At 35.8% G+C, this 26,256-nt stretch overlaps 1 protein-coding gene across 2 annotated transcripts in view; it reads left to right on the top strand.

Moving 5' to 3' along the window:
* Window positions 1-26,256, top strand: part of brwd1 (bromodomain and WD repeat domain containing 1) — a 38,422-nt gene that overhangs the window by 7,063 nt on the left and 5,103 nt on the right. Inside the window, exons 9-40 of one of the 2 annotated variants that reach the window (XM_051129090.1) lie at window positions 2,816-2,916; window positions 3,016-3,086; window positions 3,223-3,323; window positions 3,432-3,472; window positions 5,830-5,931; window positions 6,024-6,177; window positions 8,343-8,477; window positions 8,610-8,738; window positions 8,852-9,077; window positions 11,251-11,436; window positions 11,538-11,721; window positions 14,152-14,242; window positions 14,333-14,473; window positions 14,564-14,637; window positions 17,162-17,384; window positions 17,512-17,628; window positions 17,751-17,858; window positions 18,536-18,660; window positions 19,421-19,503; window positions 19,647-19,758; window positions 19,832-19,893; window positions 20,016-20,180; window positions 20,511-20,631; window positions 21,272-21,397; window positions 21,485-21,554; window positions 21,632-21,685; window positions 22,971-23,096; window positions 23,302-23,454; window positions 23,548-23,717; window positions 23,809-23,951; window positions 25,638-25,775; window positions 25,915-26,226. In XM_051129090.1, the coding sequence (XP_050985047.1) occupies window positions 2,816-2,916; window positions 3,016-3,086; window positions 3,223-3,323; window positions 3,432-3,472; window positions 5,830-5,931; window positions 6,024-6,177; window positions 8,343-8,477; window positions 8,610-8,738; window positions 8,852-9,077; window positions 11,251-11,436; window positions 11,538-11,721; window positions 14,152-14,242; window positions 14,333-14,473; window positions 14,564-14,637; window positions 17,162-17,384; window positions 17,512-17,628; window positions 17,751-17,858; window positions 18,536-18,660; window positions 19,421-19,503; window positions 19,647-19,758; window positions 19,832-19,893; window positions 20,016-20,180; window positions 20,511-20,631; window positions 21,272-21,397; window positions 21,485-21,554; window positions 21,632-21,685; window positions 22,971-23,096; window positions 23,302-23,454; window positions 23,548-23,717; window positions 23,809-23,951; window positions 25,638-25,775; window positions 25,915-26,226 (4,144 nt within the window). The remainder of the gene's footprint in view (window positions 1-2,815; window positions 2,917-3,015; window positions 3,087-3,222; window positions 3,324-3,431; window positions 3,473-5,829; window positions 5,932-6,023; window positions 6,178-8,342; window positions 8,478-8,609; window positions 8,739-8,851; window positions 9,078-11,250; window positions 11,437-11,537; window positions 11,722-14,151; window positions 14,243-14,332; window positions 14,474-14,563; window positions 14,638-17,161; window positions 17,385-17,511; window positions 17,629-17,750; window positions 17,859-18,535; window positions 18,661-19,420; window positions 19,504-19,646; window positions 19,759-19,831; window positions 19,894-20,015; window positions 20,181-20,510; window positions 20,632-21,271; window positions 21,398-21,484; window positions 21,555-21,631; window positions 21,686-22,970; window positions 23,097-23,301; window positions 23,455-23,547; window positions 23,718-23,808; window positions 23,952-25,637; window positions 25,776-25,914; window positions 26,227-26,256) is intronic. The other variant, XM_051129091.1, reaches the window with a different exon arrangement.

The raw sequence follows: 26,256 nt of genomic DNA, 5'->3' as shown, positions 1-26,256 counted from the left end.
CTAGCAAAATGATCTGTCGTTTTCTAAAAAAAAAAAAATATATATATATATATATATATATATCTACACTTTTAACCACAAATGCTCGTCTTGTCTAGCTCTGTAATGCGCATGCGTACTCTGTGCACTCCAGTTCAGTACAGTTAAGGTATGTTGAAAAACTCCCATCTGATTTTCACCTCCAACTTTAAAATCACCCTACATTGCTGTTTTACCTTTTTTTTTTTTTTTTTTTTTTGCAGAGGGTGCTTGACCCACCTTGCATGTTCACTTTGTTAAAGGAAAATTCCACTTCCAGAACAACAATTTACAAATAATTTACTCACCCCCTTGTCATCCAAGATGTTCATGTCGTTCATTCTTCAGTCGTTAAGAAATTGTTTTTTGAGGAAAACATTTCAGCATTTTTCTCCATATAATGGACTGATATGGTGCCCCGAGTGTGCATTTCCAAAATGTTGTTTGAATGCGGCTTCAAACGATCCCAAATGCAGTTGTAAATGATCCCAGCCGAGAAAGAAGGGTCTTATCTAGTGACACGATCGTTTTTTTAAATAAAAATAATACAATTTATATACTTTTTAATGAATTTAATCTTTTCAATTGTATTTTTTGAATGAAAATATCGTTACGCTGGATAAGACCCTTCTTTCTCAGCTGGGATCGTTTATAACCACATTTGGGATCGTCTGAAGCCGCATTTAAACTGCATTTTGAAAGTTCAAAATCAGGGCACCATATCAGTCCATTATATGGAGAAAAATCCTGAAATGTTTAACTCAAAAAACTTAATTTCTTTACGACTAAAGAAAGAAAGACATGAACATCTTGGATGACAAGGGGGTGAGTACATTTATATGTGAATCTTTGTTTTGGAAGTGGACTTCTGGGTCAGTACTTCAAAATTGTACTACATCACTGCAGAAGTTGGAGGAGAAAATTAGATGCTTTCAACATACCCTAACTGTACCCTAATGGATTTACCCTCACAATGTCTTATCGACATTATGCTCTCTACAGGAATCGCTAGTGTTTGAGGGAGGTGGGGCTCAAGTTTTCCTGGGTCTGCACGCGCAACAAGTGGGCAGGCAATATGCTAATGTTTCATGTTGACGTCAGCTTAAAGCGGCTTGGGCTTCATTTTAAAAATGACTCCGAGTCAACTCTTTGTTTTGAGAGACAATAACTTTATAGACGGTCAGTGATGGGAATAACGGCGTTATATGTTTCAGTAACGAGTATTCAAACAAATTACTGTTTCTCCCGTTACAACACAGTTACTGTTACTGACAACAAAATGCTGCGTTACTATAATTTATTATAACTTTTTTTATTTTTCAGTTCATATGAATGGGTGCGCAGCGTACCTATATTTGATGAACCGTAGATAAAAAGCACACAACTAGCCGTCGCTTTGTCTCACACACGCAAAGAAAGATGCAGAGTAAGAGAGAGTCTTATATATCACACAGAATTGACACGCTACATGTAATCGATATTGTTTGTTGTATTTTCCTGTCAAAATAACAGTTCCTTTGGAATTCTTCAGGTTTTAAGAACTGCTGGTTTCTAGGTGGAACTAATGTGCAAATGGCAATCTCACTGGCTGGCGCTCGCCTTTTATCGTCCCTATAGATATTTAATATTAGTCTGGTGAAATAAACAAAAAAAACAATTTACTAGCCAATGGTGATTTTATTGCCAAGGTGTCTGTAGAACGTTGATATTTACAATACCTTTTTTTTTTTTTTTTTTTTTTTTTTTTATAAATTTGATAGGTGTCTCTCACATTGCCCCACAGCAACATTAAAATCCGTTATAGTAGATTAGTGTACAATGTTTTATAATAATAATTTATTCTATTTAGTGTCCATTGCATTCATTTAACATATTTAATATTGGGGACATCCAAGTTATTTGACATATTTGAGCATTTTTTGAGCACACAATAGTTACATTCCCTAGTAATTTGTTACTTTTATAATGATGTAACTCTGTTACTAACTCTATTATTGTGAGAAGTAACTATAACTAATTACTATTTTTAAAGTAACATGCCCAACACTATACACGATGCACTTTCAGATATAAAACTTTGCATAATGTTTTAATTCACTTAGAGCTATGTTACACACTGCATGAAAGGTAATTTTCAAAAAACCATAATAGGGAAACTTTATTTCATAGCCACATATTCATTTGTTTCATTGTTTTAGTTAAAGCTTGACCACGCTGTGGTGGTTTGTCATTTTAATTTAGTAAAGTTGTAAACTTGAGCTTATTTGTTTCCACATTTGTTCTGTACTAATTTGTGGCCACAATTTGATTGAAATGAAATAAATATAAATTTGGAGCCATACAATACTTTTTAACATGCCCCCATGTTAAAATTAGTTTTTAACATTTCCGTTACATAAAAGTGCAGTAACTCCTCCACTCTCAATCTCATTGTGTTACATTAGATTTGGCAATTTACCTCATATGCTAAAGTGTTTGGGATTACGCAAATGTCAAAATAAAATGGGGTGCTTTGTCTCTTCAGTTACTCAACAGTGTGATGGTAGGAAGCTAGAGGTGAAATGAAAACAAGTGTTACATCCAGACTACAGCATGTAGAAGGATGTAACTGCTGTGTTTTTTGCTGATGGCTTTGTTGGGGCATGACAGCTTGCTTTTATGTGAACTGATAGCTTTCTCAGTAGTGCGTTATTCTTAACAGTAATGTGTGCAGTTGTATAATTTTCCTGTGTTTCCACACTGCTTATGCCGGCATGTTGTTCTAACAGGCATTTCTACTTCCTCTTTCTCTTTGTAGTTCTCTCCAATTGTCAAGGGCTCCAAAAGGTACATGGTGTCCACAGGAACTGATGCAACAGTGTGTTTCTGGCAGTGGGATGTAAATAATAATGCTTTCAGGTGAGGGTCAACACGTTAGAATAAAAAGATGAGGAATGGTTCTACTGTGACAAATATCGAGGTTCATTCTTTTTTTAATTTCCTTTTAATGTTCATCAGCGATCGTCCACACAAATTTACAGAGAGGCCGAGGCCTGGTGTTCAGACTGTGTGCTCTTCCTTCAGCCCTGGTGAGATGACTGAATGTTTGAACTACAGCTGAAGGCTTTTTTTTTTTTTTTTTTTTTTTTTTCTCCTTTTTGACACGTGTAGGTTTATTCAAGGTTTTTTTTTTTTTTCAGTACACATTTTTTTCTCTTTATACAGGTGGCATGTTCCTTGCAACAGGAAGCACAGATGATGTCATCAGGATATACTACCTGGGCAGTGGCAGTCCGGAAAAACTAGCTGAGCTCGACTCTCACACAGTAAGAGGAATTTTTCACACAGTTTGTAGGAATGGTTCAATAATGAACCGCTTTTGAAGGAATACCTCACATTACACCATGATTAACAGTATTTGGTTTAATTTGTAGGACAAGGTGGACAGCATCCAGTTCTGTCATTCAGGAGAGAGGTAATGTTGTTGTTGTTGTTGTTGTTGTTGTTGTTGTTGTTGTTGTTGTTGTTGTTGTTGTTGTTGTTGTTGTTGTTGTTGTTGTTGTTGTTGTTGTTGTTGTTGTTGTTGTTGTTGTTGTTGTTGTTGTTGTTGTTGTTGTTGTTGTTGTTGTTGTAGTAGTAGTAGTAGTAGTAGTAGTAGTAGTAGTAGTAATTATTAATTTATTAATTAATTTATTTATTTTTACAGTCTGACTAATGAATCTTAATTCATTAATGAATCTGAATGTAGTGTTTACATGAACGCTAAATAAAGAGATCGGGTTGCTGTACATGGTTATGTCACAAGCTTCAGATCAGCATGTAGAGAGTTTCTTGCTGTTTGCACATAATTACCATTCTCCTACGCTGTTTCTTGGTTTTAAACAGCAGAATTAATATTTATCCATTTTTTGGTAACAACTTGGCGACAGTGAGCATATAAACTGCTGTGTCGTGCTGCTTATATTTACCACACAGTAAAAATGCCCTTCCCGCCCCCAAAACCAGTCGTCTGTGGATGAAAATCTGTGACAAGGACATGCATTAATACAACACTTTATTCAAAAGGAAGAACCAATTGTTTCGCACGTCATATGTCTTTATGCTATTTCTACATCTTTGCACATGCACAGTCATTTCAGTTTGGGTTTTCAATCCGAGCAAGCATGTACATGCACTTTCAGTTTTATTAGAAAAGGAATAAACCACCCCTTTCAATCCGTTCAAAATTTAATTTGGATCGAGCTCAGTCAGATCAATTAAGGTGTTTACATGAAGGCTTTTAAGTCCAAACCAGTCTGGATATGAAGTATCATTAGATATCTGGTATCATTGACCAAAACAGTGTCTATTTCATGTAGGATGATAATGTTAATTTCTGATATTTCATCACTAGATCTTTTAATCTACGCTGTTTTCAGTTTGTTCAGTCAGTGTTTCAGCTGCAGAAAGATGTTAAGAAATCTTGTAAATGTCATTTACTACAGGAAAGCCATTCGCTATCCATAACTCATTAGTTAGCCAGAAAAGATCATTCTTGAGAGCTAGATGGAAAAGAAACAATTATATCATTAATAATGTGTTATAAAAACTGCCTTATGTGCAATTAAAATGTTTATGTGCAACTCAGTTTTTATTTGAATGTTGATTATTAAATAAATGATTATTTAATTAATAAATCAACTTTATTTTTGGTTTTCAGTAGGGCTGCCCCTTAATAGTCGACTAGCATTTAGTCGGTCAGAAGAGGCTTGGGCAACCAAAATGTTATTAGTCGCTTAGTAACAGGAAAAAAACTGTAGAAATCCACAGGAAGTGGCGAAGTCACGCAGTCCGTGACGGACAGATTGTTAACGTCTGGTCTGTGTGGTAATACAACACATCGGACAGGACATCCAAATGCTCGATCATTCATCAACCTCAAATATGGCTTATCATATGAAATATTTCAGTAGTAGCAACTTTACATGGCCGCTCAATCTAATTTTAGTGTAGAAAAATGTGCACTAATCAAGTGTCTGTGCAGAGTGTGGAAGCTGAATAGTAGCACACTCACTACATAACAGATAGACACCGGTGCAGTCACTTTCTCTTAAAATACTTCATCATGTTTGGTCATACAGATAAGAGTATTGCAACTTTCAAATCTGTAAATACTCTACTTTTATGTGCACTCATAATAACAACAAAACATAGCGCTTTTGTGAAAAAATGAAAGCAAACAGCTTGTCCTTTTTGCCATCTCGGTCTCTGTGAAAAAATTACTGTACTTGCCATACAGAGCAAAATGTCTACTTTCAAACAAACCAATTCAATTGGAAAACAAATAGCCTATTCTCAATTATGTAAACCGTATGAAACGTGCGTACAGGCGCATTCACTACTGCTGAGATAACAAATCAGTGTTGTCAGTGGTGACTTCATCTCTTAAGCCAAAAACAAAGAAAGCACTGGTTTATCAATAAATTATTAAAATGTTAATGCAGACTCCTTACTTTTTTCTTGACATGGTTATAATCATTATTTCTGCCGGTGTGCTGTTGCAAGCTTTATGTGTGTGCTTACTAGGCAATGTAGGCAATTAGAGGCTCATTATGATTTAAATGGTTTATTAATAGAAATGCGATTAGTCAACTAATGCATTAAAGTGAATGACTACTAGTTGACCAGAAAAATCTTAAGTCACGGGCAACTCTAATTTTCAGCCACATAAAAACTTTAATTTCAATTTGGATAAATGTAGTTTCATGCATCACTATAATTTTACTTCAGTTTTTTTTCTTTCTTTCTTTTTTTTTTAATCCCAAATTTATTCTTTTAATATCTCTCTTTCAGATTTGTGAGTGGCAGTCGCGACGGCACTGCTCGTATATGGCGACTGCATCAGAGACATCAGTGGAAGAGCATTTTATTGGACATGTCTGCCACTCTTCCAGGGTAAAAAAAAAGCCTCTGGAAAACTCAAACACATGCTTTGCTGACTGTGACTAGATCCCCTAATGAAGTTGCTCCACCTTTGCTTACTGTAGGTCTGCACCTTTAACGGAGGATGAAAATTTCTTCAAACCCAAAGTCACCATGGTGTCCTGGGATCGGCATGACAACACAGTCATCACTGCTGTCAACAATCATCTGCTCAAAGTGTGGAATTCCTATACTGGACAGTTGCTGCATATCCTTAAAGTAAGACAATTTCCACTGCTCAGATTTAGTTGAAGAAAGAGTTCACACAAAAATGAACATTGTCATTTATGTATATTGCTTAGGGATGCGCAGTATACCAGTACTGGAAAAATACCGGTATATATTATATTTCAAACAGTACATTATCATAATTTTGCTCAATTCGGTATTTAATACGCTGCTGTTGTGAAGTGCACCTGTAGGTGGCAGTGCTTCCAAAATTGTTGCGCAGCCGATAATGTGACAACAGAACGTGATGGATCAAACACATGAAACTCTATCAACACGCTAGAAATTAATAAATAAAGAGAACAGCAGAAGTGAAATATGCCATTACTTTGCATACAAAACAGATGATAAAGGTGAACTAACTGATCTTACTGCACCTGTAGGCAAGGGTTGCTGTAAGTCATGTGGTGCCACAGAACACAGATGTATAAGATGTTATACAGGATGGGTGGCAAACTCCGATCCTGGAGAGCTGCAGCCAATTCTAATTAAATCTCACCTGCCTGTTGCTTTCTAGTAACCTTTCAGACCTTGATTAGCTTGTTCAGGTGTGTTTGATTAGGGTTGAAGCAAAACTATGCAGGGCTGCGGCTCTCCAGGACCGACGTTCGCCACCCTTGTTATACAATGAGAACGAAAGCTCAAACGTGCGTGTGTGATGCTAGACCCAGTAAAGTTTTGGTCACGTATACACTTGCATTTCATACAATCGAATATTATTTGAATTTGAATTAGGCAAGAGTTTTGCTATATTCATTTTAGTATCAAAAATACGAAGGGAATGTTTCTGCCGTGCTAATATGAAGCAGCCGAGAGAGTGAGATTTGTATTTAATGCTTTTTCTTTGGCTATCTGAGTCTGAAATCTTAAAACAACGAGAGAGAGAGAGAGAGAGAGAGAAATAATAACGTTGAATATTACATTGACTGATAGAATAACACTTTACAATAAAGTAACATTTGCCTGTAGGTTTTTGTGACAGTTTGAAACAAAGGTATTAGGGTATGAATCTGTTTTTATTATTGTTATTATTATTTTTATTATTATTATTATTATTATTATTATTTATTTTTTTTTTTTTATAAAACTATTTTCAATTCACTTATCTTTTGAGGCTGGTTATTTGTCACCTATGGTATCGATTTACTATCAATACCAAGGTATTAAATTCTGGTATCATACCGAAGCCACAATTATGGTATCGAGCCATCCCTAATGTCGCTTCAGAAGTTCCGAATCAAATATAACCTGTTTAGTGAAATGCAGGATTTTATCAAAAGCAACAAAACAAATGGTACGAACAGAGCAATATTAACAAATTAAATGAACAAAACATGGCCAAACCAGTTGTAACTCACCATTTTGAGAAGGTTGCATTGAATGGGTCAAAATTATTGATTTTTATAGCAAAAATCATTAGAATATTACGTAAAGATCATGTTCCATGGAGATATTTTGTAAATTTTCTACTGTAAATATATTAAAAAAAAAACATAATTTTTAGTTAGTAATATGCATTGCTAAGAACTTTGTTTGGACAACTTTAAAGGTTATTTCTCTCAATATTTAGATTTTTTTTTGCACCCTCAGATTCTCGGCCAAATATTTCATATGATGTATAAATCTCAGTTTCAAAAAATTGACCCTTATGACTAGTTTTGTGGTCCAGGGTCACATATTTCCTTTTGTTAGGAAACAATACCAAGTCTCTCATGTGTGGAAAGTATAAGCAAATTATTTTTAGTTATTTTGGTTAGTTTTTAACACAAGTTTATTAGTTGGTATTAAATAAACAATGAAGTTCTTCAATAATGACAGTACATTGAAAATAACTATAAATAAACTATACATCAATCACTGCGTGCTTTTTTTTTGTTTTTGTTTTTTTTTTCATAAAGTTACAGTGGTAACCTCACCATTTTATTTTAAGATTTAACATTTGTAGATGGTCTAAAGCAAAACACTTGTAAAAGTCCTTAGAGACCATAATTAAAAAAAAAAAAATCAACAATCGACAAGACATATTGGCATAATTTTCCATGTTGTGCCAATGCCGATATTTACATTTAATGCCATTAACGGCTGATTCCGACATCAGTCTGATGATATCGTGCATTCCTAATATGGAGTTTAATACACTTCTCTTCATCTCACAGGGTCATGAGGCCGAGGTGTTTGTTTTGGAGCCGCATCCCTATGACCCTCGCATCATGCTGTCTGCAGGCCATGATGGCAATGTCTTCATATGGGACCTCATCAGAGGCACCAAAACAATGCATTACTTTAATATGGTAGAGTATCCCAGTGTGTTTTGTTTTATTTACAGAACTTAAGAACTTAAACATCAACCAACTTTATTACTGTATCAATCATTAGACATGCCAAAAAAACTTATCCTTATTTTAACTGTTTTTGTGGTGAAGATCGAAGGTCAAGGACATGGTGCTGTATTTGACTGTAAGTTCACCACTGACGGTCATCGCTTTGCAATGACAGACTCTCATGGACATCTGGTTATTTTTGGCTTTGGGAGCTCTAAGCCTTATGAGAAGGTGTGTATGATTTGTAACTGAGGAATCTGATTTGACATCTTTCCATTAATCCGTATTGCACCAAGGCAAGTATGTAATTTCATCAGCTCATTTTTCTCCAAATGATTCCACAGCTCCCAGACCAGGTGTTTTTCCACACTGATTACCGGCCGCTGATCCGGGACTCAAATGGGTTTGTTCTGGATGAGCAGACCCAGCAGGCCCCACACCTCATGCCTCCTCCCTTCCTGGTGGATGTTGATGGTAACCCTCACCCTCCCAGGTTCCAAAGACTGGTCCCAGGAAGAGAAAACATTGCAGATGAGCATCTCGTCCCTCAACTGGGCTACGTCGCTACAAGTAAGGTTCCCTACTGTTGTCATAACATTTTTGCGACATGTCCATAGTTCACTGTTGACTGCTTTAACATGGCGTGGGGTACACTGTAAACAGCACTGAAAACCAGTTTCAGAACCAGTTCCTTTGTTTAAAAAAAAAAAAAAAAGAATGCACCAGATTAATTTAGGATTTTTTAGTAAAAAGACAAAAAAAACCCCAAAAAGTTTATTTAAGAACCAATTAATTAAATTTTTCTAGCTAACAAACAAGTTTATGGACACTGAATGGCTTTCCTGAGGCAAAAGTAATGTGCTCTGCACTGCTGTTGGAACTGAGGTAGCAACAACAATCTGTCACACCAAATAAAAGAGCACCAAAACCACATTTATTGTTTGAATTCCATGATAGAATGACAGAATGTAAAGCTCAGGCCTTTTCATATAAAAATAATTAACAAAGCACAAAACTTGCCAGGGCTGTATGCTTGTTTTTCTTTTTAAGAGCACTTGTGCTCCTAACTTAAAAAATATAAGAGTAAGGTCACAAATATCAGGAGCACCTTCTTATCAATAGTTTAAAATCTGATCAAAGATGAGGTGATTATGAGGTGATATTTGACTCCTTAATGTGATTTACAGGGGAATTTTGTTTTTACCTTTGTAATGGCATTTGTCTAATTTTATTAAAGGCAGGCTATGTCATCTTTCATGTCAAATTAAAAATGTATATATTTATAATCAGTTACCAATCAAATGAAATCATTATAAATGAAATTAATTTGTACAGAGGTGGCACCGAATAACACAAAAGTGTCTTGTAGTTGTATTTTCATATGTAATGAGGCTCAGAGGAGGTATGCATGCAGTTAAATTCAAAAATTCATGTTGAGATTGTTTTAAATATATTTTTAAATATAGAAATATTTAAATGACTGAAAAGATGCTTTAAAAATAAAACTAAAACTGGCAGTAGGTAGTGGCAAGTCACTGATTTTATCACTGACTCATTCATTTGATTCATTCAAACGGCTGATTCATTCAGTTATGAAGCAAGTGACTGTCTTTATGAACGTAATTGAATCAGTCAGTATGTTTACATGGACAACAATATTCCGATTTTAACATGATTAAGACAATACTGATTAAGAATGTACCATGTAAATAGATGCTTGATTACCTTAATCTGGCTAAAGTCATACTCGAAGTAAACACAAATCGAATTAAGACATGTGGTGTTTTCCTATTTTAGTTGCATTATCCAAGTGCAGTATAGACACACACACACCTTAATCACACTATTACAGTCTTGTAGGACTTTTCGCCGCATTTTGCGACAGGATACACACACGGCATTGATCAACTGTTTGATGGCAACGCCATCATCTGTTTACACAGATAGCTTGACAAAAATTAACTGCACTTCAACCTTTCGTAAAATTAAAAATGAAATACCCAAAACTGTATATGAAATGACATAAATATGAATTATATGTTGATATGTGAAATTCTAGTGGGAAAGTCAGATGGCGTTGCGTGGGGATGTAATGACGTGTGCCATTAATTGGTCTATGTACTACAACATGTAAAACGGGAACATGAAAGGAATGTCCATGTAAACGTAGTCATTGACTCACTAGATTCATTTAAAAATGCATATTTAGTCATAAATGAAGCAACACAGTGCTTGAATGGAGATGTGCAGCAGCTTAGCTGTGATTTTGTTTCAAACCGTTTTTGTCGAAGAAACGGCAAAATCAAGCAATAGTGTTATAGTCAGACAATGTAAGTCACTTAATATTACAACCTTGTTTATTGAACTGTTGTATTAAATCAGTATCACATTTACAAACTCCTCTAAAAATCATTAAAAGCTGTCACTCATCTTAGTTCATCACAATCTCACAAAGTTCCATTATAATCAACAAAGCTCTGTACATTGCACAATCAATCTCTTATTTACACTGTCTACATTTTATGAACGGATTTGTGAGATATGTCTGTGATGCATTACTCAAATGTGGGGTCAGAGAAGAGCTAATTAAATGTCATTTTTGGTCAATGATTTTGGATGAAACCAAACTGCTTTTGTTTTGCTTTTCAGGCCCAATTTTTCCAGTTGCTGAAAATTTGGTGTATTACTGAAAAAAACAAAAAAAAACATGCGTTTCTGACTGGCACCTTTAAAACTGTCTCAGGTGATGGTGAGGTCGTGGAGCAGGTGATCAGTCAGCAGTCTGCGGAGAGCGAGGAGGTTCGTCACAGCGCCTTGGATTTTGCCATCCGCCAGCTTCAGGAGAACCAGGACAGACAGGTTGTAGCTCAGGTGGAGAGTGGCGCTCCTGCTCCTGCCCGTGTGCCAGAGCCCGGAACTCCCCGCAGAGGTGTCTATATGTTGAACTCCATTAGCGTGTAGTCTTGGAGTGACATTGATTTCTGTACATCCGCAAAGAGTCATCTAATATTGCTGTGTTTGATTGCACAGTGTCGCTGAATGAGCGCATGGAGGTTCAGTCTCCACCTAATGTGGGTTTACGGCGCAGCGGACAGGTGGAGGGAGTCCGGCAGATGCACCAGAATGCTCCACGCAGTCAGATGGCCACAGAGAGGGACCTTCAGGCGTGGAGACGCAGGGTGGTGGTGCCTGAGCTTACGGCAAGTGGCTACAGGTGAATTGTGTTATTTAATATTTCTGTTCAATCATATACAGTACCACTCAAAAGTTTGAGATCCGTAAGACTTGTAATGTTTTTTTAAGGAAGCCTCTTATGCTTATAGAGGCAGCATTTGTTTGATCAAAAATACAGAAAAAAACAGTAATACTGCAAAATGTTATTACAATATAAAATAATGGTTTTTATTTTAATGTACTGTAAAATATAATTTATTCCTGTGATACAAAGCTGAATTTTCATCAGCTGTTACTCCAGTCTAAAGTGTCACATGATCCATCAGAAATCATTCTGAAATGCTGATTTATTATTAGAATTATCAATGTTGAAAACAGTTGTGCTGCCAAATAATTTTTGGAACCTGTGATTTTTTTTTTTTTTTTTTTCTGGTTTCTTTGAATAACAAGGTAAAAAGAACAGCATTTATTCAAAATAGAAATCTTTTCTAACAATATAAATCTATGCTATCACTATTTATTAATTTAACACATCCTTGGTGAATAAAAGTGGTAATTTCTTTCAAAAAAATAAAAAATACAAATGTTCAGACCCCATACAAAGATACAAACTTTTGAACAGTAGTCTGTATTGTTCGAAAACCTTTCTCTTTTAAATAAATGCTGTTCTTTTTTTTTTTTTTTTTTTTTTTTGTTTTGTTTTGTTTTTTTTGTTTGTTTGTTTTTTTGTTTTTTCCCCATCTGTGAGGACCCGACCTAGCAATCTGCCAGGACCTTGTTTGCTAATGGCTACACTTTGGATCAGAAGTCAAAAAAGCAAAGTAGCCTATAATATTTGTGATAAACTAAACATGTTGCAGTAGATGTGTCACCACGAATATGACAAAGCATTTTAATTTAACGGATCATTAAAGATCACAGACACAATTCAAATACCAACGTGATTCTGTTCCTAAATTACAATGATTCATCTGTTTGATTCCTCAACCTTTCTTCCGTGCAGTGTATGACCAGTGTGATTTGAACATTCAAATCTCCGTTCGTGCTGCTGCTGACCTAAAGAGAGCCACTGTCATGTTTATGAATGAAACAGTTTGACAGTCTTTTCAGCCACACAGTTCATTATTTCTGTTACAGACATTCAAAAAATCACAGAAGTGCCGGGATAAAAGTTCATAGTATGGATATAAACTCTGATATGTACGGTAGAGATCAAAATAGAGTAAATCATCCTTTTGAAAGTTAATTTGACATTCCAAATAATGTTAAAGATTTATCGATTACATCATTATGCCAGTAGATGGCGAAAGGGGGCTGTTAATAATGTATTTGTCTTTGATCATTTATTCAAAAACACTGATTCATCCAGTAATGAACCAAGTAAATCTTGAGTGAATCACTGACTTACGTGTGATTGTTTAATGGTCTATTGTTTTGTTTTTTTTTGTCTTCTGAATCGTAAGAGAACCACAACTTCCATTTAAAAAAAAACAAAAAAAAAAACAACAGGCTACATAAAAGATTCATACAAGATTCACTTAAGAGCTGTTTGCAAAATAGAGCTGTGTGATTCTGGATAAATTGTTTTTTTTTTTTTTTTTTTTTTTTTTTTTTTTTTTTTAAAACAACAACCCAATTTATCCAGAATCACACAGCTCTTAAGTGAATCTTGTATGAATCTTTTATGTAGCCTGTTGTGGTGTGTTTTTTTTTTTTTTTTTTTTTTTTTTTCTGTTCATGGTATTCAGCTGCAACTAAATGTTTAGCAAAAAAAGAAACCGAATAAATATGCTTGGTACCATCTTTTATTCACATTGGAATTGAAACTGGGAATCGAAAAAGAATCTGAGTCGGAATCAATAAGCAGAAATGGAATCGGAATTGAGAATATTCTAACGATACCCAACCCTATTCACAATGTTACTTTTTTTTTCTGTATTTTTGATCAAATGAACACCGCCTTGATGAGCGTAAGAAAAGTCTTTAAAAACCATTACAAATTTTACTGATCTCAAACTTTTGAGTGGTAGTTTACATCAAAAATGGTGGTATTTGGAAAGAAATATTGTGTTAATGAACATTAACAGTATCGTTTTCACAGCCAAAAAACACCCTAAATAATTCTAGATACAATATTGCAAATGCATATATCTAGAATGCATTTTTTAGTGGTAATGGATTTTTGTTTGTGTATAGATGTTTATACATTTGCCACTTTACTAAAAATATTTAAATGGAAAAGCTGTATGTAATTCGTAATTCCTACTTGTACATGTGTGCTATTGTGACTGTAATGATTAAAAAAAATGTGTACATTTTCCAATTTTCTGTATAGTTGGTTACTAGAAAGTAATGACAGTTATCGGTTGGTCTTTTGACGGTACCGATGAGGTTCCTTTAGTATGCAAAAACACCCTGCACTCTGGATCTACAGAACAGATTTAATTAACTGAATGGCTTGTTCATTTAGGGCGCAGGAGTCGTTCAGAATAGCAAAGGGCGAGGAGGAGGTCAACCTTTACAACACCAAGAGAAGGAGAGTGACCCACGCCAGCTTCAGGGTACAGTTCTACCTCCTTATGCACAGCTTTATGGTTATGGTATTGATATCAGCAATGTGTAGGTAAACAAACATCCTGTTCTGCCCATAGGATGATTCTGATGACGAAGAACAGTGCCTCAAACGTGGACAGTCACGTAAACGGCAGAAGAATCAGGAGCGTAAAGAGAGTCAAGCGGATGAGTACATCGAGTTCTCATGTGAGGAGGGGGAGGAAACGGCATCTTCTGAGGTTGGGTGTTTGTGTTAATTCACTTTTTAAATAGTGAATAGTTGTGCCGTATCATATATGTTAATAATTAATTGTGTGTTAATGGTGTAGGGAAGTGAAATTGAGGGCAGTGATGTTGATTCGTCTATTGAGGATGAAGAGGAATGGAGGAGTGACAGCTCAAGGTACTTGTTTTGCCACTGTAATAATTTTAAAAAGAAAGTGTGTAATATCTGCCACTAGTTTCCAATAATACTGCACAGTAAATCTAATTAAAACTGAAAGCAGAAATGTTCAGTTGAAACTTTTCAAATGCCTGCCAGGCAAGCGCTGGCATCTAATTAAAGTGTCTTAATGAAATTTCTGCCCTGTTGATAATTTAGAACTAATTCTAATTCTAATTCTAAATTTTATGGGTATGGCTTCCAGTCCATGGATTGTTTTTGATAATGAACATAAATTTACTTCTGCATTCTAACTCAAGCTACTATTCCTGTTAACTCCAGCTACTGACAAATGTGCATTTCTAAGAGACAAAAAAAGTGTCATTAAAAAAAAAAAGTGTCAAACTCTGCTGAAGATGTGCATTATCAAAGTCGGGCAACGCAACCGTGTTTCATGATTTTAAACAATATCAATGCAGAAACTAAGATTTTTTTTTTTTTTTTTTTTTTTTTTTTTTTAAGATATTTACTTTAAGCAAAAAATGACTGAAAAAGTTCAAAAAATTCTGACAATAAAGAGTAGTACGTTTAAAATGGTGCTGGACGGTTTAACCAAATATCTGTATCACTGGTCACATTTTTTTCCCCTAACTGTGCTTATATATTAATCAGAATGCATGAAACAATTGCAGAACCTCTGCATTTTAATCATGATCCAAAAAACATGTGCTACATATAGCATAAGCTGTTTTTGATGTAAATTAGATTGTATCATTTCTAAATACACAATGGTCTGACCTTAGCTTTGTAAAATTATGCTACAATATGCTGTGGGATATTCTCTCTCTCTCTCTCTCTCTCTCTCTCTCTCTCTCTCTCTCTCTCTCTCTCTCTCTCTCTCTCTCTCTCTCTCTCTCTCTTCTCTCTCTTTCTTTCTTTCTTTCTTTCTTTCTTTCTTTCTTTCTTTCTTTCTTTCTTTCTTTCTTTCTTTCTTTCTTTTACTGTTATCATTGGCATATTGTCTCAAGCCCTATTCGGACTGGACTAGTTTTACATGGGCTCGTTAGAGAAATTTGTGTTTCACGGACGTCCTTTGCGATTTTATTCCAGTCCGAATCTGCCATGTCTGTGTTTTTCTCACACAACCTCTGTAATAATTCCAGAGCAAATTACCTACTGTTTTTCGGCAAACTAAGTGATCCTCTGAGAAAACTAAGCCTGTCCGAATGCGAATGTCTGATTGCAGACGGTATTTTTTCTCACAGCGCGTTTCCTTGTGTGTTTTGGCGAACGCAAATTACCGTAGGTCTTACCGTGCGTATTTTTACTATGTTTGCCTCCCGGCAAAGAAATAAAAAATAACAATAATCAAATCAAGAGCCAGATCACGTTAACTGCTGTAATATCAGCGTTAAGTAAGACTCACGTTCATTTCTGCACTCATTAACGTTACATAATGTTTTAATTGCATATGTACATTCATGAATATTATAAATGAAACATTGTTTCACTACAAATAAATAAAATAGTTAAACTAAAGTAACCACACATTAACCATTGTTTTGCTATACAAGCCATACAGGTCCACCATGGTATTTGTAGTAAAACTGTGTTTATACTATGGTAATTAATCTGACATGCTCACATGAGTGCGTTAACTCTACAAGGCCCAGATGTAATAAACGATGTCCCGCCTCTGTAATAAACACGGAGGTTTTAGTCCCGTCCAAATTGGGTTTAAAAGTCTTAATTCTAACATTTGGTAATATTTCTATTCAAAATTGTGATTCTTCGATTTATTTAAAAAAAATAAATAAATAAAATTGTGGCAAAACATTAAATTTGAATTAATCGCCCAGCCCTAGGTGGCAGTCATGGAACAGCACCAATACAGTGTTTCCTTGGCTACGGCTGTAAACAAAGCAGCACAGCGCTTTTAAATACTACAGTGATATGCATTATAAGGAGGTAAGATATTAAAAAAATAGCATCTGAACTTTTCTGAAGATAGTCAGTTCCCTTCAGAGATGCGTTCATATAAACCCCTCACCCCGAGTTCAGTATTTAGAATTTTCTTCCTAATTTTTGAGCATTGTGATCTGGAGCTTGATCTGTCTCCTCTCAATTAAATGACGGTGTGTATGTTGCTTAGGCACTTTTACCGGTATGCGACTAGTTTAAAACCACAATTATTGGTCTGGTTTCTACAACTTTCACTTGGGAGCAAAAGCTTTACAATTTATTATGATAATTATTGATATGGCCTGATATGAGAAGTTTTGTAATAATTTTTTTGGTCATATCGCCCAGCCCTAATTTATAATGATGGTGATGATATGTTTAGGTGTACTGTTCCAAAGAAATTTGTGATTATAAACTGAAATGAACTTAAATTCAATCCACTTTTAAAGGAACACTGTGAATTCAAAATCAGAAGTTTATTTAGGTCAGGTTAGGGTTTTTTTTTGTTTGTTTGTTGTTTATGTTGTCATCTCTAGCATATTCATGAGGAATGGTTTTCATGTCTCTTTGTTCGTAACTGAAGCCACTCCTCCAGTGATTATTCCGACTGGATGGCAGATGCAGGAATAAGTTTACGACCAACTGCGTCTCCGTCTTCTCGACGACGTGCACGCCGCAGGATCAGCAGCTCTGAGGAAGAGGATGAGGAGGACGAAGATGTAGCAGATGAGGAGCAAACCATAGATGAAGAGGAGCAGGTGTCTTCACCACGAAAGCACAAGAAAGCCAAAACGAAAACACCAAAGGTGTACAGCACAGCCGTTTTGGTCACAAATTCTTTAAAAATGTATCAGCTTGGTACTGAAGAAAAAATGGTTTGAAAAATAAATATGGAAGTTTTAATGCCTTTTTTTTACAATTTGTTGTCCTTAGCAACCAAAACCAAGACCACCCATTAATAGAGAAATCTCAAATGAGTTCCGTCCTTCAGCATGGATTACTGACGTCATTCCCCGAAAGTCCCCTTTCGTCCCTCAGATGGGAGATGAGGTACAGAATGAGTTTCTCTCTCATCTTTATTAATATACAGTTGACCCATGTCTAAATCCAGTGTTCCTCTTTTGTTTCTTTCTTTTAATACATTTATTAATTTTTTCTAAATCTCTGCACAGGTCATTTATTTTCGTCAGGGTCATGAGGCATATGTGGATGCAGTCTGTAGGACAAATCTGTACCCCATTAATGTAGACAGACAGCCATGGAAGAAGATGGAGTTAAGAGTAAGATCAAAACAATCCTGGGATTTTGTTTTTTGTTTTTTTTTCACCCCTCTGACACTTATATTTGTACAGTTGTTCTTATCAGATGAATTTATCCATACGTGCTCTTTGCTTTGAGCTAATATTATCAGTATGCATTTGTACATATATCACATGTCAGTAGATCTGTTTTAATCCATATATTGTTATTGGGATTCTGTCAGAAAACATTGGTAACTAAACTAATACCAATCATGATCTGAAATGCCTGAGCCAAAGTGCATCATAAAGATGATCTGTATAATTACCTCCCAGAACCGTCTTACAGATGTTTAAAATCCCGGACGCCAAATGTTTTTAGCATGTCTGGCTTTGATAATCATACATTTATTGTGTGTGTGTGTGTGTGTGTGTATTTGTTTTTGCTACATTGTGGGGACCAAATGTCCCCACAAGGATAGTAAAACCTGAAATTTTTGACATTGTGGGGACCGGCCTGTTGGGTTAGGGGATAGACAATATCGTTTGGTCAGTATAAAATCTATCGAAGTCTATGGAAAGTCCCCACAGTTCACAAAAACAAATGTGTGTGTGTGTGTGTGTGTGTGTGTTCATTCATTCATTCATTCATTCATTCATTCATTCATTCATTCATTCATTCATTCATTTATTTATTTATTTATTATGTTTTAAATCAGGACCAAGAGTTTGTGAGAATAACAGGGATCAAGTATGAAGTGTGCCCTCCAACCCTGTGCTGTCTGAAACTGACCCAGATTGACCCTGGAACAGGCAAAATAACAGACCGATCCTTTTCAATAAAGTAAGTTGGCAAGATATGACTAGATATGGCAAGATACAGATGCAGTTAAAATTATTCAGCCCCCCCAGAGACTGCAGTACTTTACAAATACAAGCTTTTCTGAAGATCCAGTACTTTATAAATTTTGAATCAACAGTATGTCTGGTGCAAAAATGGCAAAACTTCCAACACCATCTCCATAATCAAACATGGAGGTGGACCAGTCCTGTTTTGGGGGTGGTTTACTGTAGCAGAAAGTGGAAATCATGACTGTATGAAGGGCATCATGAATTCTTTGAAGTGCCAGGCCATTTGGCAAGATTTGTGATGCCTTTGGATGCCTTTGAATTTAAAGAAAGCAGTGGCAAAGTGAAAACCAAAGATTATCAGTGATCTGAAAGCTTTTTCAGGCGAGGAATGGCCCAAGATTGCAGTAGAGAGGTGACAGAAGCTTTATTGGTGGTTTTAAAGAAGAAAAGATTCTGCACCAAATTGTACTTGTGGGGGTTGCATAATTTTGAATATGAACGTTTGGAGCCAATTCAATTTTTCATTATCAACTTACATTCTCAGAATGTGTATTAATAAACTAAACTGATACCTCTTGAATTATTTTCACAAAATTTTCTCTGCAGCAAAATGTCTTGCAGGTCAAAGGGGGTTGAATCATTTCTATTGCAACTGTATGATATTTAAATTATATTGGCAAAGATGCTACTTGGTTTATTTTTTTATTTTTTTAAGCAAAAAGTAATTTAGTATTGATGGCTTTTTTTCTTAGATATCATGATATGCCAGATGTAATTGATTTTCTGGTGCTGCGCCAAAGCTATGACGAGGCAAGGAACAGAGAGTGGAGTTCAAGTAAGTTTGGAGGCATGACCTGAGAATAGAGTTGATTTAGTTTATTTTGATACCCTGTATCAAAATTCAATCATTCAGTCTTCTACAGAAATAAAACATACTGAATCACATCTGTCCTGGTTTTTGTGCCTTCATTTCTTTAGATGATCGGTTTCGCTCTGTGATCGATGACGCCTGGTGGTTTGGGACCATAGTTTGTCAGGAACCATATCAGTCTGAATATCCCGACAGCCTTTTTCAGTGCTTTAAAGTCAAGTAAGGCCAAACCGAATTATTGGATGGTGTGCCCTAGGCCTTTGGCATGTTTTTAACTTCATGTTTTTTGCAGGTGGGACAATGGTGAGACAGAAAAGCTGAGTCCATGGGACGTGGAGGCTATTCCTGAAAACGGTACTGCTGACACTTGAGGGTTTTTTTTTTTGTTTTTTTGTTTTTTTCTTTTCTTTTTTAGTTGAGATTAAAATGTGCATATCAGCAGTCTTTGCAGTATTATTAGAAGTAAATATTGGCAGTTTCTGCAGCTGAACAGCCGGAGTCAGAGAGTGCAGGAGTGCCAGTGACAGATGAGGAGATGATCGATATCCTGTATAAACCTCAGGAGGGTGAATGGGGGGACAAGGGCCGAGACCGGGAGAGTGCACGCATCATTGCGGGCATAGAACAGCTTGTGACTGTGGGTACGTTATCCTATTTTATCCCCTTTTTTCCCCAAATTTTGATAAACTACTTGGACTTCAAGGGATAGTTCAGCCAATAATGAAAATCATTGTTTTACTTATCCTAATGGCGTTTCAGTCCCATGGGTTTTGTTCATTGTAGGAACTCCGAATTATTTTTTTTTTCCAAAAAGTTTTTCTTCAAAAGCGTCAAAAAGTTAAGACATTTGTAAAAGTAATCTGTATGAATTTAGTGGTGTTATTTTTTTTATGTAGGTTTTCAATGTATGGACAAAATTGAAAATGAAAAATATTTGGAATTGTGTTAGAATTTTTTGTCTTGTTCAACAGATATCGTAGCACCTTTCTCTGGTCCGGTTGACCTCACTCAGTATCCTACATATTGTGCTGTCATTGCATATCCCACCGACCTTAACACCATCAAACTGCGGCTCAAACACAACTTCTACAGGTTTGTAGCTTAATAGTTGTAGTCCACCTAAGAATAAAAAGTGTCACCATTTGCTCGTCCCCATAACAGATCTAAACCTGTATGTAAGTCTTTCTTTCACACACACAAAGCTAAAATTTTCGAAGATTATTCATGCTGCTCTTTTGCATATAACTCGTAAGACTTAAGTTTTTCTACTTCTTTCTAATTTTTGAAATACAAGTGGTATATTTTTTTTTTTTTTTTTTTTTTTTTTTTTTTTAATAGAACCTGAGAGATTTCTATCTCTCCATTGAAAATCTGTACCAACAAGACTTTGACTCAAAAAGTTCAGAAAGACATTAAGTAATCTAATCGAATTGGTTTAATCTAGGTCTACTGAAGAGACTTTAGGGTCAGATTTAATTTAGGCTTTCATACACATAAACATGAATGCATATACATAGTGCGCATCAAATATTGTCAGTGGCAGCTTGACTGTACTGGCATGACATGCAAGAACAGACATTGTTGGTTTTTGCAGAAAAGGGCAGTTTGATAATCCTTCAAAATGCATTCTGTTCCACAAAAGATTGTGTAGTGATTCTGAAAGAATAAGTATAAGTAGTCATTAGTATTTGTGTTGCCTTTTGGTGTGTATTAACATGTCCTGGTTTTATAGGAGACTGTCTGCATTGATCTGGGATGTAAAACACATTGAACAAAATGCAAAGACTTTCAATGAGCCCCGCAGCAAGATTGCACAGTCTGCAAAAATCATAACAAATGTTCTTCTGAAGTTCATAAGGTTGGTCCTTAGTGGCGATCCATTTTTGATGATTTTGCTCTGCAATTTAAAGTAAAACATAATTTATTTTTTTCTCCATGGCCACAGTAAACCTCACTGTACAGATATTATGGAGATCTACAATGCCGTTGAAAACATGGAGTACTCTGACGATGAGGTGAGTGTGTTTGTTCCATCTGTATTTTTGTTGCCTTTTGCTGGAATATATGAGATTGATTCAGATGTGTCTTTTAGGACATTGACGACATTGATGCACCTGGAACCTCTGCTGGACAAAGACTTCGCCAGGTAGTGTAAGATATATAACAGTACACTATACTATAATAGCAATTTTTTGGGTGGTATCACAGTATATACTGCATGTTAGTAGAAATGTCAATGGAGACCGTTACATTGTTGATATTCTAGTAGGGATGTAACGATATCAAAATCTCATGATACGATATCACAATATGAAGTCCACGATACAACATTTATTGCAAAAAAAAAAAAAAAGCAAATGAAGAATTGAAAATTTTGTACATTTTAAAGTTAAATTATTCTATCTAATGCACTTTGAGTTTTCAAAATTAAGCCCCAACCCATGTTCTTAACTAAGAAAAATTAAGTCTGAAAAAATTAAAAATTAAGTCTGATTTGTACCTGAAATTTAAAGGGGACTCAACCCTCTTTTTATTTGTGATATACTAGTCTAAGTTACGTTCACACTGGTGTTTTAGGAAGCCAAACCAATTTGAATATAATAACAACAATGACATTAATAGCCATTTATTGTAAAGCAATTGCACTGCAAATTAAATGAAAATGAGTATTTCATAGGCATATTTTTGTTTTACACTACAGTAAGAAAATTACAGTACTTGAAAGAGATATTTTGAATTTGGACTGCAGTAACGTTACCCATTTTAAATTGCCAGCCGTCAGCAATTCATACTGCACTTTTAAGCTTTTATTTTGATGGAAATTACAGTAGAGCTTTTATTTTGATTGAAAACCTCCAGCTTCAGTGAAAACAGGCTTCACTCACTACAAATCTAGTGAAATGCTGTAATCATCTGCTGTGAAAAATAAAGCATAACTGGTGGTCGTTGCGTTCCCAAACACACGCTAAACTCACAGCACATGCAATAAACGAGTTCACAGCATTCACTGTGAACGGAGCCGTTCGGAGGCACGGAAAACACCGGATCATAAGCTGATCGCCTGAATGAAGTGCACACTTTGCTTTGAAATGTGCAGCAAAAACAGACTTGATAAAGGGATTAATCCATATTGTGCTTTCGGTTTTAGTTTGTTTGACAAATACTGTCAAAGAATAATGGCCCAAAACACAACTTATAAAACCTTTTATGTTAGAATAAGAAGTTTAAATATATTTTAACAGCTACTCTTTTTGCCCGGAAGACCTGTTGTTTCATATCATCATGTGACCATGATAATATCGTTACATCCCTATATTCTAGTATATCTGCCCTTGAATTTTAAAAATTCCTACACCAAAGAGTAAACACAGAATTTGTTCAGACGGAAAAATGAATGTTTAAGACGTTGCTTCCTGTCTTGATTTCATCAGCCATCAGTGGAGGTTGTGCAGGACAGGGATGCATGGAAGGACCACTGCAAGCGTTTACTGGACTACATGTTTGAGTGTGAGGATTCAGAGCCGTTCCGGGATCCTGTAGATCAGAGAGAATATCCTGTGAGTCCAAAAAACACCCAATGGAATAATGTTAAGGAAGTGTTTATCTGTATTAATCTGGAGGTGTGGATCTGATTTAAATGTGGGATCAAGCATTGTCAGTAGAAGTGGGAAATGTATACATTTTTGTTTCTTTAAATGATGCATGTCCGACAGTAATTAATAATGGTTTGGTATTGGTAATGTGTCATCTTTATGTCTCCAGGATTACTGTAATATCATCGACACCCCTATGGACCTTGGAACAGTGCGGCAGACTCTTGAAGAAGATCGCTATGAAAATCCCATAGATCTTTGCAAGGACACCAGGCTTATTTTTGCCAATGCTAAAGCCTACACGCCAAACAAACGGTCAAAGGTAATGCATTATTTTTTTTCTGCCTTTTCTTCTAGCAATTGTGCTCAGTTCTTAAAAGTCACATTGATGTTCTTGTGCTGTTTGACTTGACAGATTTACAGCATGACTTTGCGACTATCAGCGTTTTTTGAGGAGAGTATACGGAAAATCATTTCTGACTTTAAGACCGCTGTCAAAAGTAGCTTGAAGCTGCGACGCAGTCAGAGATTCAGGAAAAAGTTGCAGCATCAGGAGTCGGCTCCTTCGAGCCAAGGATCCACACGGTAAGTGGACTCCATGATTATGCTGTACTGTCTTGTTTTTTTTTTTTTTCTGATGAATAGTTGCACATTTTTTTTTCCCTCTTGGCCCTAGTCAAAAGAGGGCTACTATAAAAACTCAGGAAAATACAGAACAGTCTACAGCCAAATCTACCTCAGCCAAAGTGTCTGGACCTGAGCGCCGCAGAGTCAATGAGGCCAAGGATGCCTTCAAGCGGAGTGGCTCATCTTCATCCGGTAATATAGACAACTCATGAAAATTTGTTGTTTCTGGTATTAAAATATAAGGCCTTCTGCTGCACATTGTGCCTAACAACAACACCTGTGTGCTGGTCAATGCACTTGAAAATAAAAGTTTGTTTAAATTAACTTGTATTTTTAAAATAAACTGCCCATTCATGTGAAGATGTTCTAAAATTGATCATCTTTGTTCCGTGAAACACAACATTTATGAAGCCTTTAGTCTTCAGAAAAGGACACAAAATCAATAAAAGGGTCAGTATCACTATATCACCTTTCAACCCTCACAATACTCCAAAATGTTGGTCTTAATTTCCCATTCGCTTTGTCATGTCATAAATAGTAGACACTCAAGCACAAGTATTTTTTTTATTTTTTAGGTAATTATGGGCCATTGTTTGAAGCATAATCTGTAAGATATGTCCACCCTGTCATGGATATATATATATATATATATATATGTATGTATATATTTGTATGTATATAAAATATATATTACTGTTAAATACATTTTCATTGCAGTATTAAGATGCAAACGATATTTTCTGAAAGGTATAATGCCCCTTTCCTAAGCAGGGTTATTTGTTTGCTTTCAAATTAGAAATACATAAAAGGTTTTATGTAAACCATGTGTTTTTAAAGAAACTCGCAATTCGCACATTTTTTTTCTTATTTGGAGAAAGTTGATATTTGGATCCAGTTTTTTGTTTGCATGTTATTGCCCCCACACCTAACTACAAATGAATGCAGTGTCCACCCTATCGAGTCTAAGTGGCCGACATGACAGGGTGGACATTTTTAGCTTCATATTAGCTTACGTCAAACTCTGACTAGCTAAATAGTCTGTCTGGTTCTTGAAGAGAATTTGGTATATTTAAACTTGCATATTTTGAAAATACTGTATTCTAATCATTTCTGGCATACTTTATGCTGACAGGGTGGACATGTTAAGCATAGGAACAAACTCTTCTTTTTTTTATTAAATAAAATCATCGTTTTTATTACCAAATTATCAATACACTCAAATTGAGTAATCCGTTATTTAACAAAATATTAACAGGAGAACAAAATTTTACAATTGTATGATTTAAGTATATATTAATATACTCAAAGTATATACTTGAGTATATACTTGAGTATTTTCAAATGTAACGAGCAGTGTATGGGACAAAGCAAAATAACACTCATCCTCCTACACAAAACTTTATGATGTATCTAAAGAGCTAAGTAATGCATTTGTTATGAATATAAAAACTGACTAATATAACACATCGTTTCATTATCATTTTATGTTCAGTTATTATGGCAAATGAGTTATTTATGTACAGACACCAGAAGGCACCCTACAGTGATACTGACCCAAAAGTCGTTTTTATGAGCAAACTTGAGAAAATAACAGTTCAGTCTAAGTTGTGAATAAATCATTTAGCCTGGTTTTTATGAATTTTTATGAAAAGTACTTCAACCAGTGGTTGTTTCTGCTGAATGCACAGTCCTTTGACGGGCACTATTCTTTAGGGACCCATTAGGTGGAGCCATTTATTGATTGACCAGATAATAATCAGTTAAATAAAAAATGACAAATGCTGGTGAAACCGATTATAGGTCAGTCTCTAATTACAGTGTGAATGGCCTTTGAATGACTGTTAGTTGCTAAAGACATTTTTTGTATTTTTGATATAGGGTCTGATCATGACAGCAAACAATCTCTGAGCCAGTCAGAAGAGGATGAGGAACCTTTATCCTCGTCTCGTATCTTCAGGCGAGAGACTAGAGCCACAAGAAGAGCTGCACAGAATAATGGAGCAAAACGGAGACATGGTGGGATCCTTTAGTCAAACTGTTAAATCCTTCTGTGTGTGTGGTTGGGAAATTTCAGGCACTTTCAGCTAGTGGAAAATTCCACATACTTTTGAACCATAACATAAATAACCTTTAAAATGTACCTTGTGTATCTTAGAGGGCCATGCTAAGATGAATGGGCACAGCAGGTCACACGAGCGTCAGAGACCACGACCCTGCAGCGATTCTGACCAAGAACATTCGCAAGGCTCTGACGCCTCCGAGAACGAGTCGTCATCATCTGTCAGTCGCCGGCCGAGGACCCGCAAGACCGCCATGGCAGCAGTTAATAAAATGAAACTCATGGATACCCTGGAAGACGACGAAGGCTCTGATGAGGAGGGGCGTGGAGGCAGCACCCGACCTGCAACCCGTGCTAGCAAACGCTCTGCTGTCATTCAGAGCAGTTCTGATTCAGAAGATGAAGAAGGTATAAACATCTACACAACTTGCACGGAAA

The sequence above is a fragment of the Labeo rohita genome, chromosome 15 (assembly GCF_022985175.1).
Source record: "Labeo rohita strain BAU-BD-2019 chromosome 15, IGBB_LRoh.1.0, whole genome shotgun sequence".
NCBI classification, from domain to species: Eukaryota; Metazoa; Chordata; class Actinopteri; order Cypriniformes; family Cyprinidae; genus Labeo; species Labeo rohita.
This window is presented reverse-complemented; position numbering and strand designations above follow the sequence as displayed.